General features: G+C 40.8%; 1 protein-coding gene across 1 annotated transcript in view; it reads left to right on the top strand.

The window, feature by feature from the left end:
• Positions 1-6112, top strand: part of TMEM131L (transmembrane 131 like) — a 77379-nt gene extending 71267 nt beyond the window's left edge. The window contains exons 31-35 of the mRNA XM_085300673.1: positions 133-215; positions 1609-1729; positions 3176-3264; positions 4097-4239; positions 5695-6112. Of these exons, the coding sequence (XP_085156799.1) occupies positions 133-215; positions 1609-1729; positions 3176-3264; positions 4097-4239; positions 5695-5973 (715 nt within the window). The 3' untranslated portion in view covers positions 5974-6112. The remainder of the gene's footprint in view (positions 1-132; positions 216-1608; positions 1730-3175; positions 3265-4096; positions 4240-5694) is intronic.
• Positions 6113-17270: the final 11158 nt, after the last annotated feature.

Genomic DNA, 17270 nt, shown 5'->3' on the forward strand with positions numbered 1-17270 from the left:
ACAGAAACTAATCTAGAATTATATTTTTTTTTTTTTTTTTTTTTTTTACATCTCTATATTTCTTCTGAAATAATTTGGTTTTCAAAACATTAGAGAGCCTACATTTAAGGAAATATTCTTTTCATTTAGCAGAGACATGAACACCATCCCTCAATATCCAGAAACCTTATGTCCTAATTTCACTGACATGGCAGTGGATCCTGACAAAAATAAAGGTCAGTTATTTTATTAACAACTTAAGCTGATTTTGTACACTATTTGTCAAGCAGTTTCTGTGATGATGCTAATAATGCTTACATACACAGACTTCAGAGATGCATGTCATTAGAATTCAACTTACTTATTTCTAAACAAGTTAAGAGCAAAGGTGGCAAGCAAAGTCTTATAACCTTGACATTTTTTTTGCATCTTTTCTATGTGAAGACAGTGCTTAGCTTTCAGCTCATGCATAAGGTATTCCTTGTGTGGGGTTTTGTTTGTTTGTTTGTTTTAATCTTGCTTTGCACAGGTTTTGTCTGAAGTGATATTGTTTGGGATATGAGGAGCACTGATTTCTGTGTTGAAATGAAGCTCCGCATCAACACAGATAGGACCATTTTTTTTCTRAATTTCCACAGCTAGAGCTTGCTCTCCTTGAAAGGAATAATGAATGAGAGTGGGTTTGGGCTTTTAAATCTCAGTTTTCATTGTTTGTATTTCAAAGGGAAATAAAAGTATTAATAATATTGTTCAGTGAGGTTCATATAAGCAAAAGGCTATATGATGAGATAAAGTTTGAAAGCCAGTTAAAACACGCAGCTCTTCGAGCAGCAGAACTCTCTGATCTGCCTGTGGCTGAGCCTCTTGCTGTAGGACTAACGTGTGTCTAGAGAGTTGCAAACTCTGATTAAAGCTTTTCCTGTGGTAGCAATATTCATAATATCTGTGGTATGAAATAATGAAATTGAGCCTGCTTTGCAACCATTCTGTTGTGAAGACCAATCATTTGGATCCTTTCCTTTACCCAGCTGCCTGCTTTCACAGAGTTGATAGGAACTAAATATCTTTGGGCAGTCGGGATAAAGCCTGTAGAGAACACCACACTGAATATCTGCTCTACAGGCTAAATACAAACGTAACGAGTTCACATATTGTTTGCACGTGAACACCTCTCTCAACACCGCTCATCTAGTAAAAACTTGACCCTGTTCCTGCATTCATTTATCCTGCAGAGTTGGTTTCTGACTGAAGGGTGAGGCTAAGGGGGAGCTGCTGGGCTCATGCCTGTGTAGTCTGTCCTGCCATGAGGACCAGCACTTGGTGGTGCTTGTGACTGATGGCTTAAGAATTCTCTGTAGGAATTTTTTAGCCTGTTGGGTTTTTCCCTGAATTTCAGAATCAGCTTCGAAACTTTTTAAATATTTTTTTAATAAATTAATTTTTTTAGATTTGTTTAAAATTGACAGTTATCAAACATAGCTTGTTCAGTATCTCTCTCTCTCTTTTTTTTTTTTAAATCTAGCATACAGTCTTTATTATGGATCTGAGAATCAAATGTCATTGTGATAGTAAGAGGTTATAAGTGCTGCCTTCTGTTCTTCTGCATTTCATTCCCCTTTACCTTTCTAGGTCTTTACCCAGCAGGAGACTTGTGGCCTGCTCAACCAGTCTGCCTGACAAACAGTTTAAACTACAACCTTGAGAATAACATACCGTGCATGATCCAAGAAACCCCCTCTGTCCACAACAGGCAAGTTATGTTTTATGTAGATAGTAATATCACTTTATTTGGATTTCTGTGACACAGAGGATTATGCTGAGCTTCTCTTGCAATGTTCCTAGGGCAGATGACAGTTAAAATCCTTGCGTTGGCTTCAAGCTTTGTTCTAGTAAAACTGTTGCTGATCATTAATAATTTTGCTAGTACAAATTCACTGATGCACTTACAGCTATTCTAGAATTTCTTTCAGATTTAATTAAATATTTTTTGGAAAGCTTTTACTTTTTCCATTTCTTTTGTATGGCAGAAGGCCTAGCTTTTTTAGGTTTTTTTTATGCTTTTGCTAAACACATGGCTTCTGTGTATCACGAGGTGTGTTCTGCAGTATGTACTCATGTTAAATGATGTAAGCAGATACTATTATATAATGACAAATAGCCCAGTTTGAAGATGGTATAAAAATAAAAGTTAGTCTAAATATTTCATGTGCTGTCTGGATTTGAGTTGATCTTCCTGCAATAATGACTTGAGTAATTTTTGCACCTCAGGCTTTCCACACTGTAAATTTTACTAATGAAAGATGCACCATAAACTAGGGAGAAGAAACACTCAGCCACCACAGAGCAGTGAAGTACTGTCAGTTCTTCAAGCCATATCCTGTCACCCAAAATAATAGAGTGAAAACACTGAAATCCCCAAGTGATGATCATCTTGTCCTAAGCAGCCTGCTAATCTCATTCTAAACCTTTTGTGTCAACAAACTGCAGCCCTAATGATTTAGAATAATCATCTGTGGCCATTAATTAATTAATGGCCAYGAAGTCAGATCAAATAAATGGTGATTTGTGGCAGATTCCATACTGCGCTACTTTGCTTTCACAGGCCCATCTCATAACTAGACTATTTCGACTTTATAAACAAAAATATGTGTAGTTATTTGTTCATGTATAGTAGTGATAACTAAGATAACTCCTTGCCTGAGTAGTAAAACCAAGTTAGTAGTGTGCAGTTTAGAAAGCATATTGTTTAACAGGACTGATGCTTGTCACGGCGAAAGTAGAAATGCCTATTTTAATTATCATTCATAGAAATGCTTGAGAATGCACTAAGTTTTCTTGTATTTCAAATCACGTTATTTCACTTCATGTCTACTCTTTACATAGGAAAGAAATACAATTATTTTCTTTTTTTTACAGAGAAGAATGTTGAGCTGTTAGGCAGGATTGTGATAATTGTAGTTACAAATCTTTCATTCTCTGAAAGGTAAAAGCTCAAAAAGTGAAAGAATCATTATGAATGTGTGACGGCACAGAATAGGTAGGGCAGAATTTGCATGGCAAGTGGAATGTGAAAAGCGTAATCATGAGTTATGGGTGTTTTATATCCAACAGCTTTACAGTAAATAAGTATTTCTAAATAATTTTCAGAAGTTCTGTAAATTGGTTCTGAAAGCAGATTTTCTTTACATTGAGACAGCTTCATTGATTGGAATGCAGCTTGTGACAGCCAGTTTTCCAACATGTATTGTCCATTAGAGATGAACGAATATGGTGCTTTCCCAGAAGGTAAGGGATGATACAGAGCTTCTGCATCATCACTGAGCATGTTGTCTTCTCTGACCTTTAGTAAAAACAAAGGCTGAAATTGTCCGCAAACATCTGGGCATTCCTCACTTAAGCAAACTTCAGTTTCCAGCTGACTGGGTGCTCTGTAGTAACCAACAGTCTCTGCATGGTGGCAGATGAGAAAACTCTGCTTTTATAGAACTATTAAGCCTAAAGAGCCAGTATACAGGACTCTATCTGAGGAAGTGGGGAGAAGCACTCACGGCCGCAGTACTGCACAATTCGTTTTCTGCAATTTTCTTTGTTTCCCCTCTGGCAGGCTTCTGCCTTCCAGTGCGTGAAACRGAAGGCCTCCTGTGACCAATTACCTTTCCAGGCTGGAGTTTCTYGGCTTGGGAAGCACACTGGCAGGAACCTAGGATTCCTTAGCATTACCTCAGCAATAATTAAAGGTCGAGCTGCAGTATCACAGACAGCATGGTGATCCCTTGGGGGCTTAGGGCTGAGGCATGCGGGCAGTGAAGCCTGGGTAGGCTTTGCCCTGCACGCTCTGTGGCTAATAAAGACTTCATTCTCCAGTGAAGATATTGTCTACTCTTTATCCAGTGCTCCTGATAGCAATTCATTAGTGGGTCCCYAATACAAAATGGTAGTCTTGTTAACAGGAACTGTTATCGTTTGCTGTTGTGCTAAAGCTGCCTTAAGTTACTGAAAACTTAGGTCAGTTCCAGTGTGTCTCACTCTGATAAGATTGAACATTCCTGTATAGAAAGGTTAACAGTGTTTATGTTGCAAAAGCCTTATTTTGACTTCCTGTTTTTATCAACTGTAGAAAACATGAATTACCCCAGTGGCTACCCAGGTGCCGCAGCGGTGCAGAATACAGCCTTCATTGATCAAAACTGTCCATCTACCTGGAACGCGCCTCCCAACATGCCGCCGACCTGGGAGCCCGCCAGCTACGTCAGCTCCACAGTGAGTCCTTCCYCTGCGAGGCGCTGCCTTCACGTGCCTCCTCACAAGCCCTCCTGATACATACCTGTCTTTCTCATACCTATTGCTTGCCTGTTCTTCATGTGTCCTTTAAGTAGCTTGAGGTATGTATCTGATGCTGGTGTTGGTAGAGTGGCGCTTCCTCGGTTATTACTGGATTTTGCTTATAAAATTTTGAGATAGATCATTTTGCCTGAAAATTGACCAAAATCATCTTATATGTGGAAACACATTTTGGGCTTTGTTATCTACTGAGACTTTTCCCTTCCAAAACCAACCTTCCAGTTGAGGATAAAATACAAAAAGTGCTGACAACAAAACCAAAAGAGATTTTACTGGAAGTTGATCTCAGAGACTTTGATAGATTTTTTTTTTTTTTTTTTTTTAACTAGCAAATCTAGGTGACTTAAGATAGATTGTTCCAAGTTTCTGAATGCTGACCTTGACCTGTTGTGCTCAAGTATAGCCATGTTTATGTCAGTCCCATAGTGCAGTGTAAGACTGACTTCAGTTCAAAGTGGTTTTTTATGCTAACCACCTAGTCTTCTGCTCGTATTTCAAAATCTTCTATTTTAGAGATTTATTTTTGTTTTTGTAGCAGATTTATTTTGAATAAAGTGAGAAATATTTTTAACTGCAAAAATTAAAATTTTGTTGTATTAAAAAGTGACAAAATTGGTAGGTAGCTGTTTCCTAAAATAACTGTGGCTTTATTTCATATTTTATTTGAGAATGCCTGGAAACACAGAAGGTAGAGATTGGAAAATACATTAGATAATTCAGTTCATTTCCCTGGTGAGCTTTTCCCTACAATATATTTCAGTGTTTCATTCAGTTTTAAAAGTCCCAGGACTTCCATGACCTTCTCTGAGAGACTTCCTCACAGACTAATACATCTTGCTCTCCAGGAGGTTCTTTATGAACTTTCTAAATTTTCTAGTTAAATTCCCTAGCTCCCAATTATATTCTCTTTTCTGTACTGACTATTGCTCTCTGGTCTTGGTGTAGTAGTGTTTCAGTGCTGCCAGACTTCAGCCTTTTTTTTTTTGTCTTTTCTTAGATATCCTTCTCTTTTTATTTTACCTCTAAAAGCATGCCTTGTGCGGTGCTCTTCACATGTCTTCCATTTGTCTCCTCTTTTTCTTAATGATCTGACCAGAACTGAATATTGTATTCCTGTTACAGTAATATAGGAGCTATGTAGAGAGGAATTCATATGGCTTCATTTAGTAAAATGCCTCTGCACATGCAAACTAGTGCTGCTTTAGTCTTTTCTGTAACCATATTTCTTTGCAAACTCATGCTTAGTTTTCTACTTGTGTGCTTCCTACATTCTTCACTGCATAACTACTGCTCTCATTTAGTGCATTTCCATATTTTGTTTGGCAAATAGCCCTGTTAGCGTTTTCCCATGGTGATTTTTATCTTGCCCTACAGCCCTACCTCTCAAGCACCCGAAGCTTGTCTCCAATGTCAGGACTTTTTGGTTCCATCTGGGCACCTCAGAGTGATGTTTATGAAAGCTGCTGCCCTGTCAGTGCCACGACCCAACATTCGACCCACGTTGAGAACCAGGCGGTGATGTGTAAGCAGGAATACTATCCAAGGTTTAACCCGTTCCGTGCCTACATGAACTTGGACATATGGACTACAGCAGCCAATCGGAATGCAAATTTCCCGCTTTCAAGGGACTCGGGTTACTGTGGAAATGTGTGAAAGGAATTTGGTTTAAAAATGTGAATAAAGATGCTTGCAGTTTTGATTACTAGAGTAAGCTGGTTGTTGAAATAGATTACAATGTTGGTGGATATTTTGGCACTTTTATATTGAAAATAAATTTTTTTTTTTTACTGAAGTCTGAGCATTCAGTGCATTTTAAAAAGCAAAATATATTCAGGACACTGTTACTGTCACACGAAGGCTATAAATTTAAAATTCAAAATTATTTAAGAATAAGAAAACGTATTAAGTTCTTAACAGTATCTGTGAACCTATATTGCACATGCTTATTATGAAGTTTACATTCTGTGGTATAAACTAAAAGTTGGGTTTTTTAAACATCTGTGGGTACAAAATTACACCCATAAATAATTGCATCCGTACCAAGCAGTAACACTGGGACCTACCTGCTGATGCAGATCAGATATTGTGCAAGTAGTGCCACTCTTACTGTTGACATAATTATTTGTGGGTGTAAACTTCTGGCAATAAAAAATGGCTAAATTGTAATTTGTTTATCTGGCTTCAAAATTCAAACTGTCGCTTGGCAATAGTATGCTTGTGCAGCGTGGGTAAGTAGGCATTTATTTCAGGAACGTTTCTTTGGAGGAGTAACTCCTCATATTTTGTGCTTATATTTTTAGCCTTCATGTTGCAATAGTGTTGTCAGTGCATTTAATTGCCTTTGTTTAAAATGCCAGCACTTGAATTGGAACAAACATTTCTTTGAGAGCTGAGTTCACACTGCTTTCCAAAACAGAACAGCATTGTGTTAGTTCATATTATGAGACTGAATCTTTGTAGTGAGAAAGTCAGCCAAGAAAGTGCTGCAACCCAGTTCAACAGTTCAGTTCCTCTAGAGCCTTTTGTTCTGGCATTACAGAGTATATTTGGGGCTCTTTGCTCCTCAGGTGTCAAAAAAAAAGAGGAGAATATTCCTTTGATTCTGATAAATCTAGAAGTGGGCTTGTTTGGTCTGGAGAAAGAGGCTAAAGTGGCATTTAATAGCAGCTTTACTTGAAGAGAGTTACAAAGATGACAAATCCAAACTGTTTGTGATAGCTGCAAATGATAACAACTAGCAGCAGTCACCAGTTGTGGCCTGGAAGTTCAGGTTGAATTTTAGGAAAAAACAGCTGCACTTGGAGGGTGGTGCAGCACCAGGACAGGTTGCCCTGAGAGCTGTCAGACCGCCCTCTTTGGAGATATTCACGACTCAGCTGAACAAAGTCATGGTGACTTGCTCTAGTGTTGGTGATGGCCCTGCTCCCTGGAGGAGCTTGGACTAGAGACCACCAGGGTCCAGTTGCCATTTTGAGGCTGCTGTGAACATAAGCAAGTTCATAAAGTTTTGCTACTTCAGTCGTTTTCCTCTTGCCCTTTGAACTCAGACTGATCAGAGGACAGGAATTCTGTTTGACAACAAAATGTTGACGCTTTCACATTTGTTTTTGTTCCAAGGCAGAGAAGAAAAAGCATTCCAAAATAGCTGATAGTCTGCTTGCAAGACTGCTCAGCAAGGTGAGAGCCCAGGTTTAATTCTTGCTCATCAAATTGCCAACCTGTAAAACCAGTTTTGTCTGACTTGCTGGTTTCAGTCAGAAATTCCAACTTAGGTCTTGAGGTGTTTTGCCAGAAACAGCATGTTTCCACAAAAAAGTTTGTTTCAATAAATCAACAGTTCCTGAAAAAAAAGTTTTTGTTGAAAAATATCCTGCCAGCTATGCTTTCGTGTGTATTTGAATTCGCTCAGAAGGAGATAGTGACTGGGTGGGATATACAACAGCTTCTGCATTTAACTGCTTTAAGTGCTCATGTGGAAGGTGTTTCTAAGCCTTCCTGTGTTTTCAATGTCAGAAAAATCAGATCGTCACTGAATGCTTTGGTGTTTTAAAGGCTTTATCAGGAACTAGCATTTAGAGTCTCTGGCTGCTTTCCATGATGTGTCTTGTTGGACAGAATTCTGTTTGACTGTGGAGTTTAATAGTAATTGCTTGTGATGCTGAAGCAAAGTTCACRTGTTTATATGAACTTGGATGTTCCTGAAATCAGTATTTAAGCCATGAGCAGTAGTCATAACCACTAACATGCTTTCTGTGCACTATTACCTATGGCAGGAGACTTCAGGAGGAATAGAGTGGGAGTGCATACACAATAAATATGGAAAAAAACAAGTGATCATTTACTTTGAAATGCCATGAAGTTCTTTATTCCCTGGGTAAAGTTRTTTGTTTTATAGTATGTTAATTGAATTTTGGTCATGTAAAGACAGGAGAGAACRCAGCATGTGCAAAACCGCACTCAGCGTACCCGACTCGTTCTGATCAGTCCGTGATTTTAATGAGATCTGTTTTTTCTGTGCACTGAAGTGAAGCCATTTCTCAAGTGCTAATATAAGGAGATGTTGCTGTTATATTTGCAACAAACTACAGCAGAGTCGCCCGGGGTTTGGATCAGCACCATGTCCTTGTTCTCACTACTGTGTTATGTCCCAGACTGAGTAAGTCACTTGGGAATAACAAAGAAAAATAAAAAAACTTCACATAACAAATCCAGCCAAAACATTAGGAGAGTTCAGGGAGAGCAACAGAAGTTAGAAATCTTTGGAAAAGAATACTTCTATAAAAAAAATTGRTCTGAGTTGTGAAAGTGCCAGCAACAGATAAGCGCACTGAGCTGCAAATAAGTTGGAAAACACAAGAGCATTGCTAAGAAAGGAAACGATCGTTCTCTTTAATCAAAACAGAACAGATCAAGAGGTAACTCATCTGGGAGCTGCATAGTATTAGGCAAAATATTTTGTATAACTTTTYATAACAATAACTAAGGAATGTAAGAAGCTCGTTTAAGGTTACCAGGAATAATTGCTGCCATCAGGAGACAACTAAGGCTTAATTAACAACTGCTGAATGTAAGTGGATTTGGGCTCAATCAGAAATCATTCCTCCTACAGTAAAGGGGAAGATGAATTCTACTAGAGACAGCTGGAGAGCTGTTTAAATTAATGGCTATAAGGACATCTTGTTGTCTTGAGCAAAATAGTTTCTAATTTCTTGTCTTGTGCCAGGAAATCCTTTTTGTAGGATTGGGAGCCTCACAGTTCTTTCTGAAACTGTTCTTATTTTTGCTGAGAATCTTCAGCAAAACAAACAAACCAAAGAAGTACTTACGATTGCAAAGAAAAAGAAAAAATGCCAGTATAAAAGAACAGCTTTGKCGTTGGTAGTAGGACTGGTTATGGAGCGGRARAAAGAAAAATTGGGCAGTTYCAAGMTTTCAGTGTAATTTCTGTCTGCATGGGAAAGCTACAAAAACTTTTAAGACCTTTCAGCATTTTCACAAGAACAGACTTGCGGAAGCGACAGCTGCCCCTGCCGCCCTCCCGGGAACAGTCAGTAGCTTTGTGGCTTGGAGGGGCACTGGGTATGAGAGGTACTAATTAATGCTAAGCTCTTGCTGTGCATGATTTGCATAGGGTGCGCTGACCAAGTCTGCCTGCTCTGATGAGAATTTCTATCCMGGACACCAGAAGTATTTCTGACAAGGTTTTGCTAAGGTTTATAGGTACTTTGAGAGACAACTTTTTGACAGAACCAGCATCTATCAAAGGGGTAGCCAGCTTTCCTGACYTTGCCAGGCTACAGCAAACCCTTCCTGAGGCAGAGACGTGCAAGACCCATACAGTGTAATTTGGAGAGCTAAGGGAGGAGGAGCAGCCAGCACAGCTCCTGGGTAGGAGATACCAGGCAACATTCCCTGGTATCTTATTTTTTGACAAGTGGGGCTGGCAGGGGATGTGGTGGAGGCTTGCTTCCTTCAGGACAGGATTCAGGCTGTCCAGCAGCCCTCATGCCTGCACGATGTTGCTGCTAGAGGTCCGGCCTTGGAACCAGGTTTAAACTGCTTGGGAGCAACAGACTGCCCAGCTTGAGTTTGAAAAGAAACTCCCTGTTTGTATACATGTATCTGGTTATTAAATCTTTGTCTTGAGATGGAATTTTTACAGAACAAAAATTCCTACCATTTTTCTAGTTGTTTCTGCCCTTGTRAGTGAAGTTAAGTGTACAGTTAGTGCCAGATTTCTTCAAAAAGGAAGTGTGTAAGCCAAATGTTTTGGCAGGTGACTTCCATGCCACGTGCCAGATGCTGCTCATGGGTGACCGTGCAAGTACCYAGGAAGGTTTGGCCATATGCAGGCAGTGCAGTTTTGCATTGGAAGGGGAACACAACCTCTGGCCCTTTGATACTCCATGCCTCCTCCCAAAGCAGGTGCTGCTGTGCCTAGTCTGTAGCTGGATAGAGTGAAGGGTTCAAAGAGCTTGGTGGACAGTATGAGTGTCCAGCAAAAACTGGACAGAGAAGAGAGACCATCTCCTCTTCCTTTACAGCTAGATGAGGATGCTGTAAGAGTTGCCGTGTTCAGCTCCGTGGCTTCGCTAGCCGATGAGGGCAGAGGGCAGACTTGCCCCGTGAGTGCTGCTGTTGCTTATTCCTGCGACTTTGTTGTGACCAGTTTGGCAATTTGCAGATCTGTTGCACAGCTCCAGCACGTGGACTTGTGCGTCCAGGAGCACTTTTGCTGCGTGAAGAAACAACGAACAGCTTTCCTTTGCTCTTGCAGAAATAAGCCTGGAAATGTGACCTGAGTGCAACTGAGAGGTCTGATTGCTAGAGGGCAAATTCAGTTCATTAGAGAGAGTCTTAACCTGCCGAAGTGAGGTGGAGGGAGCAGGGGAATTGCTCACTGTCAGTCCTGGAGCTGGCAGTGCGTTGGGCTCCAGCACCYAACTCCTCTTTGACACGGGAGAAGCCCGGTACGCAAGGCTATCACCTGGGAAGCTGTGGCCTTGTCAGCACCTCGGGTGTCCATAGAGCCTGTGCTGCCAGCCCGCCAGGTGAGCTGAACCGAGCTTCGTTACTGTGCTAGACCTGGTGTTGCTTTTCAGCTTGTGCTTTTCCCTTCTTTCAGCACCCCCCCCCCCTTTTTTTTTTACTCTTCATCATCTTCCTTGCTGTCTCCACAGATTTGCTTTTCTTTAAGCTATTTGCAGATAAGGTGCATGCAGGCATCTCCAAGTTGTCCTGTGTCCGTTTTACTTACAGCTTTGATCCTGCAGCCCTGTCCCGTAGTTTGGTCGACACTTGCCTCTTTTRGCCTGAACTGGACTTGTCTTATGCTCTTCTTCTGTACTTCTACAGCACCCTTGGATGGGCGAAGGGCTTAATATCACCTCAGGACTGCTGTGCTGGTGTGGGCGTGGAGTAATGTGAGGCACTGGACCGGACTGTCCCTGCTCTGCTCCTTCTAGGGGTGAGCAGCAAGCATAGAGCTGGGGGGGGGGGGATTTATTGTTGCAGCTGATGGTTCGGGAGTTTGCCTCTGCCTCTGTAGCTCGTTGCTGGTACATGGATACAGGTGCTCTGCCACGGTCGAAAGCTGAACCTTGCTGCTCCTCCCTCCATCTCCGGGGCAGGACCCTCTGCCAAAGCTGACTGTCCGTCTGTGCCTGCCTGACAAAAATGCCTGCTTTTGTTGCTGTGAGGTGCAGACCAGGAAACTCACTTTTTCCGTAAGCTCTGCTTTATTTCATTTCTTTCTGCTTTCTTAAAAGACGTCAAAAAAAAAAAAAAAAAAAAAAAAAAAAAAAAAACTCTTAAAACTCCTACAGTTCGAGGGTTGTTCTGATGTGTGGCTGTTCCTGGCTGTTCCCTCTCCTTGTGTGGAACGACTTGTCCCTGGGCTGTTTGGAGCTTTAGTAGCTCTGCTCAAACGCGAGGCCAGTTTGGCATTTTCATAATGCTGCCCTGTGGCCCGCACACCTCTCCGGGCTTTTTACTCAAAAATGCTCATGTGCTGGTTGGAGGCTGCCAGCAGCCTGTACGAGCAGGGACTAATCTGGCCTGAAACAAGGGGCCTCCCCAGTGTAGAGTGGTGCCACGCTAGCAAACCTCTATACAAGCGAGCTGCTTGTCTAGCACAAACTGGTTATTTAATCGTCGCCAGCTAATCTGCCAGCAGTCAGGCTTGGCTCACAGCTAAGTGCTTACGTGTGCACCTCTTGGAAGGAGCACGCAGCGTCTGCGAGTGACCAGAACATGCCTCTATCCTTCAATAAGGCCAGCTGCTCTCTTGTTATTTTGCGTAGGGGGTGGTGCATATCCTGGGTGTGCAGATGAGACTGTCCCCCTTCACCGTGGGGCTGGTGTGCCCCAGCGCCRCCTCATTTGGGAGGTGACAGGCTCTACTAGACCTTGTTTCTCCAACCGAATTGGCGAAACATTTGATTTGTTGAGAGCTGTTTGTTTTTAATTTTGACTGAAAGTGCAATTTGTGAAGGGAAGTTAACGCTCTTGCGCGCCCCTGTTAGCACAGGAAGCCTGTGCACTGGACCGGCTCTGACTTTCCAAAATGGCTATGTGGAAGACAAATAACATTCACTGCATTTGGTGGGGAGAGGGTGTTTCGGTTTGGAGGGGTCTCAATGTTAGAAATACTTTTCTTTTCCTGGACTCTAGCAAGTCAGATGCTGTAGCGAAACACTTGGCCATTGACACCCTCCAAGAACCTGCTTTGATTTCTGGTTCTGATTTACTGAGAGAAGTGTTTCACATCTTTCACTTGACATAGCCTTGTTAAAGTAAAGGTGTTTTGCAGTGCTATGTAGGAACTGCCAAAGAGTGTAAGCCAGATGTTTAAACTGATAGGGGAACCTTGCAGAAACAACAAAAAACACTATGACCTTCCTACAATTCTCCTTAAACGTATGATACGACAATACGGTTGTGTGAGCTAATTGCTTCTCAGAAGTGCTTGCACGAGAAAGGAAGGATYGTGGTAATATTCCTCCAAACAATTTTCTGTTTGTACACAGGCTAATTTGCTCTTCYTTGAGTGTGACTCAACTGCACGCGCACCTCTTGGAAGCAGCACATAGCGGTTGTGAGTGAATGGAAAATGACTTCACTGCCACCGGTTTCTCAAGCAGTGCGGGAAGCTCTGGCTTCTCCCTCTCGCACTGTTCATCTGTGTGATCCACAGTTTTTAGAGTAAATACTTCTGAAACTCAGCAGCAGTTTCACATCGATCTGCTCTTTCAATATCTGTCTACACGTAGGCCGGTGTCTCTGTGAACAGATGGCAGTTATTAACCAGGTGAGATATCAGCCCGACTTCCACTTGTGAAAGCTTCTGCTAAATCATAGCATGTGACTCATTCAGTTATCATATTTTAATTACACACCTATCGCCTGTTGTYACCAGTTAAGGGCATCAGACGTGCACTAGGCATGCCTTTGGGCTGTCACTGTTAATACTGTGTTCAGTTCATGCACCTACCAAATGACTTAGAATACCAAATCTCAGTGTCTCCCAGCCTATGTGTCTTCATCATGTAATGCTCTTTCCAGGGCTGATAGAAATCAGACCGTAGGTATCCTGTGGTTAAACAAGGCTCAGTTGCCCAAAGTTATGCATTTTCTCAAGGATCCTGCCATTCCGTCTGTCTGGTGAAGGCAAGTAAGCACAGATGTCATTTAGCTCCTTTTCCTAACACTTTSCCATCACTTTTTATCACTACTACATTACAGAAATCATAACTGGTCTCCCCCTTTCCTAGCTTGCATGATTTATTTACACTTTAAGTCACAGCCTTGAACTTCCTGGCACTGACACAAGCCTTTCCTGTCCATCTCAGCTGTAGTTCTTCATTCTGAGTGAGATTCACAGTCACGGTTCATTATTTCCCATGTAATAGCTGAACTTCATGACGTAGGTACCCTACCACAGTTTGCAACTTTGGGCAACAGCTGTGTGTATGTATATATTTGTGTGTATATAGTGGGTAATAATTTTTAGGGAAATACTAATCCRTCAACTCACATTTTTAAAAAGAAGAAATATCTTTGTCCCTTTTATAGCTGCTCTTCATTCATTGACTTGTGTTTTTTCACTGAGAAAGCAAACTTTCTTATCATTCAAAAGGTTTTAATAATTTACCAGTTAAATGACTAATATTTGTCATACAATGTTGTTGAGAACCAAGTAATTATTTATAGAAATACTTSAAAATTCTTAAGTGAAAGGTGTCAATGTAAAGTATCTATCAACTCTTACTTACTGTTTTCCTCAGTGAAATATAAGTTTGGGGAATGTATCATACATGAAGGGCTTTCATTTTGCTGGAGCAGGATCACAAAGATACACAAGACCTTGCCCACAGTGGAGGCCCTTATGTTGCTGGAGCTAGAACTGTGCTTGCGCTCTTTTGCAATGCATGTCCCCCAGAATGTCTTACATGAATGAAGCTCAGCAAACTGCAGATTTGGTTTTGGTTTTGGTCACAGGAATCTCATGCACCATTTGCCTGAGATAGAGAATCTTGAAACCAAAGCAGCATTTTTCTTTCTGAGGAACTGATCTAAGGTATCTTAAAAGGTTCTTAGATTATCTTTGTTCTAGCTTTCTCCTTGCTTTCTCTTGTTTGAGTAGTCCTTTGTCTGCATGTCCAGCCCTTTCCACAAACCTGTCAAGCAGGAGATCAGCTGTCTTGGCCAGTGTACTGCTGATATTTCATATGAGAGTATTTGTTAGAGAAGTCCTCAAGAGACTGTGTATTGAGTCCTATAAATAAAAATAGGAAACAGATGGCACCAGTTTCAAAAGTTAAGTGGTTTTTAACTAGTCCAGTAACTAATGTGCTTATATACCTACAAAAATATTACAGTTTTATCTTTGTAAAGATCAAAAGAACAACTTTGAAGCACTTGCCAGGCACATACAGTCATGCATTTTAATGGATGACAGACCAAATGTATCCTTAAAGTAATAGGACTAACTTACTGATTTCAAATTCTCCCATGTATTCCTGCAATGAATAAAGTCTCATGACTGCTTTGTATTTTTTTATTTTAATTATTACTRTTGTGGATCCAGTGTCATCTCAAACATACTGCAGATAGGAAGAGAAGGGAAAAAAAGTTTGAATGCCTGAGGTCTGAGAAAGAGCTGGTAAGGAAGCATTTCATGAGAGGAGGAAGCCTCTCTAGCTGTGCATGTCTTCTACAGAATCTGATTATGTCCGCATCCCTGCATCTTTAAATCAACCCACTTAATCAGGGATATCTGTTTAACTTTCAGAAAGAGGTGTGGAAGAGGCAAGACCACAGCATCCCTGACTTTGACTGGTGCAAGTTGGTACTGAGCTGCAGCATGTTCTCTGGGACAGGTTGTATTTCAAATCCACAGGAACTGCCATGCCGTCTACCAGCAAGTATAAATGTTGTGTGTCAGCTGCTGTGAACTCAGAAAACTATTTTTCAATTGTTCAATTTATTCCAAAGGCAGAAGAGGATGTCTCTCCAAAGTTAGAATAAATGTTTTAGAATCCATTTTTTTTGTTATATTTGAACTGAAGCTTGCTCTAACATGAGATGCTGACTTTTATTAGTTTGTCTGCAAAACAGCTGCTTCTACTTTCTGCAAACATTTTACATTAGTTTAAAGTCTTTCTGTGCTATGCCTCGTTGTTTGGCTCTTTAAGTGAAAGATCATGTTAATATCACTGGGGGATGTCACTATGTATATTACGACTCTTAACTCCTTTTTGCTCACTCAAATATTGCTTTCCAGAACACAGGCTTTCATTTTGTATGTCTGGTTTGATCCCKTTTTTTCCTTTCCTTTCCTTTTTTATTTTTATTTTTTTAAGGAGTTTAAAATGAGACTAATCTTGTACTTAGCTTAATTGAAAAGCATTTTTTTTTGGCAGCAGAGAAGGAAATATGCAGCATAGTTTGAAAGCCCCTGGATCTTGCAATGGTAGTTTTCTTCTGCATTTCCCCATCAAAATGACCTAAAGTCTAAGTTCCAGAAGGCCTATGCAAGAAGTTAGAGGTTAACATTGCCTCCAAAATCCATATGAGAAATCTATGATAAGGATTATTCTAAAAGTCAGTCTTGTCCTTTAGACGTTAATGTCTTTCCTACAATTAAAGAAGTAAAGCCAACTTTCATTTTATAGGTAGATCATCAGCAAGTCACATTTACTGACATTTGTAAAATGCAATARGAATTATAGACAATACAGTCTTTCTTCAATGATCAGAGGGGCTCATGCAGAATTTGCAGTCCAGCTATCCCTTGAAGAATGTAACTATTTAGCATTTAGTTCTCAGATATCCCGCTTTCACCTGGTATCTAATATCTGGAGGCCCTAGGTTTTGATATCACAGTTCCTGCTGTGTATCTAGTTCTGCTTCTGAGAATTCTCAGGATGCCTCAGCTCTGCTAGTATCTTTATGTGTATCTCAAGATTAGGCTCTCAGTTATATCTTTTCTGCTAATCTTTTCTGCAAGGCTTACTCCAGTTCTCAGATCACCTGGGTCCCTCACAAAACACAGTCAAGAGGACAAGAAAACAGCACCTCTTTTTCTTTATTATCTCAGCTGTAGGAACCATTATAGAGGTTTTGGGAGTCCTCAGGTTTACAAAAGTTTCACCAAGGCAATGTAGCAGATACTGGGTGTCTTCTCTGAATTTATTTTTTCAGTTTGTTGTAGAAGTGGCAACAGCATTAGCTTGTGCTTATTGAAAATCTCTGTAATTTTCTCCTTTGCATCTTGAACCGAAGATTATTGCTTTTCAGAGTGGGACAAAGTCAACATGTTGGCGTGCAGGAGCAGCCTGTCCTGCTACTCTGCAAATTCAGGCCTAACTAAATCTACACATTTGAGCAACACAACTCTGCAGATTCCCTCCAGGCACAGATAGGGACCTGGAGAATCCTGTTTTTTTTTTTTTTTTTTTTTTTTTTTTTTTTTTTTGGTTCATGCCAGTCTTCTTCCTTTCCTTCCTGAAGGAGAAAGAATGAAGCAAGGAGGGATGGTTTCTAGTGACCCTCAGAGCTGACTCTCCAGCAGTACCTCAGTAGCCTAACTACTAGACTTATTTTTTGAACTGCAGTATGGGCCCATTTAATGACAGAGTAAATACACTGGTACTGGGTACAATGGACAGCTGTAGTACCGCAAAATTTCTCTCTTCCATGCCAAAATTTATAGGGAAAAGTAAGGATCAAAGTGGCAGAAAATCCCCTGATGTTGCTCTGCAGTGAGAAGCATGTAACTTTAAAAAAAGGAAAGATATACTCTTGAGTCCTCCTCCTTCCTATGACTCAAGGCCATTCGTCATGACACTGTTATTCAGCCTGTAATTCTGAAGTATTTAAGCACCGAGGCGTGGCAGTGCCTAGCGGTTTGACAAGGTGGGCTACTCCCTGCGCACTAGGAGGTGCYG

The sequence above is a fragment of the Rhea americana genome, unplaced genomic scaffold (assembly GCF_003343005.1).
Source record: "Rhea americana isolate MKP2758 unplaced genomic scaffold, rheAme1 scaffold_167, whole genome shotgun sequence".
Taxonomy (NCBI): Eukaryota; Metazoa; Chordata; class Aves; order Rheiformes; family Rheidae; genus Rhea; species Rhea americana.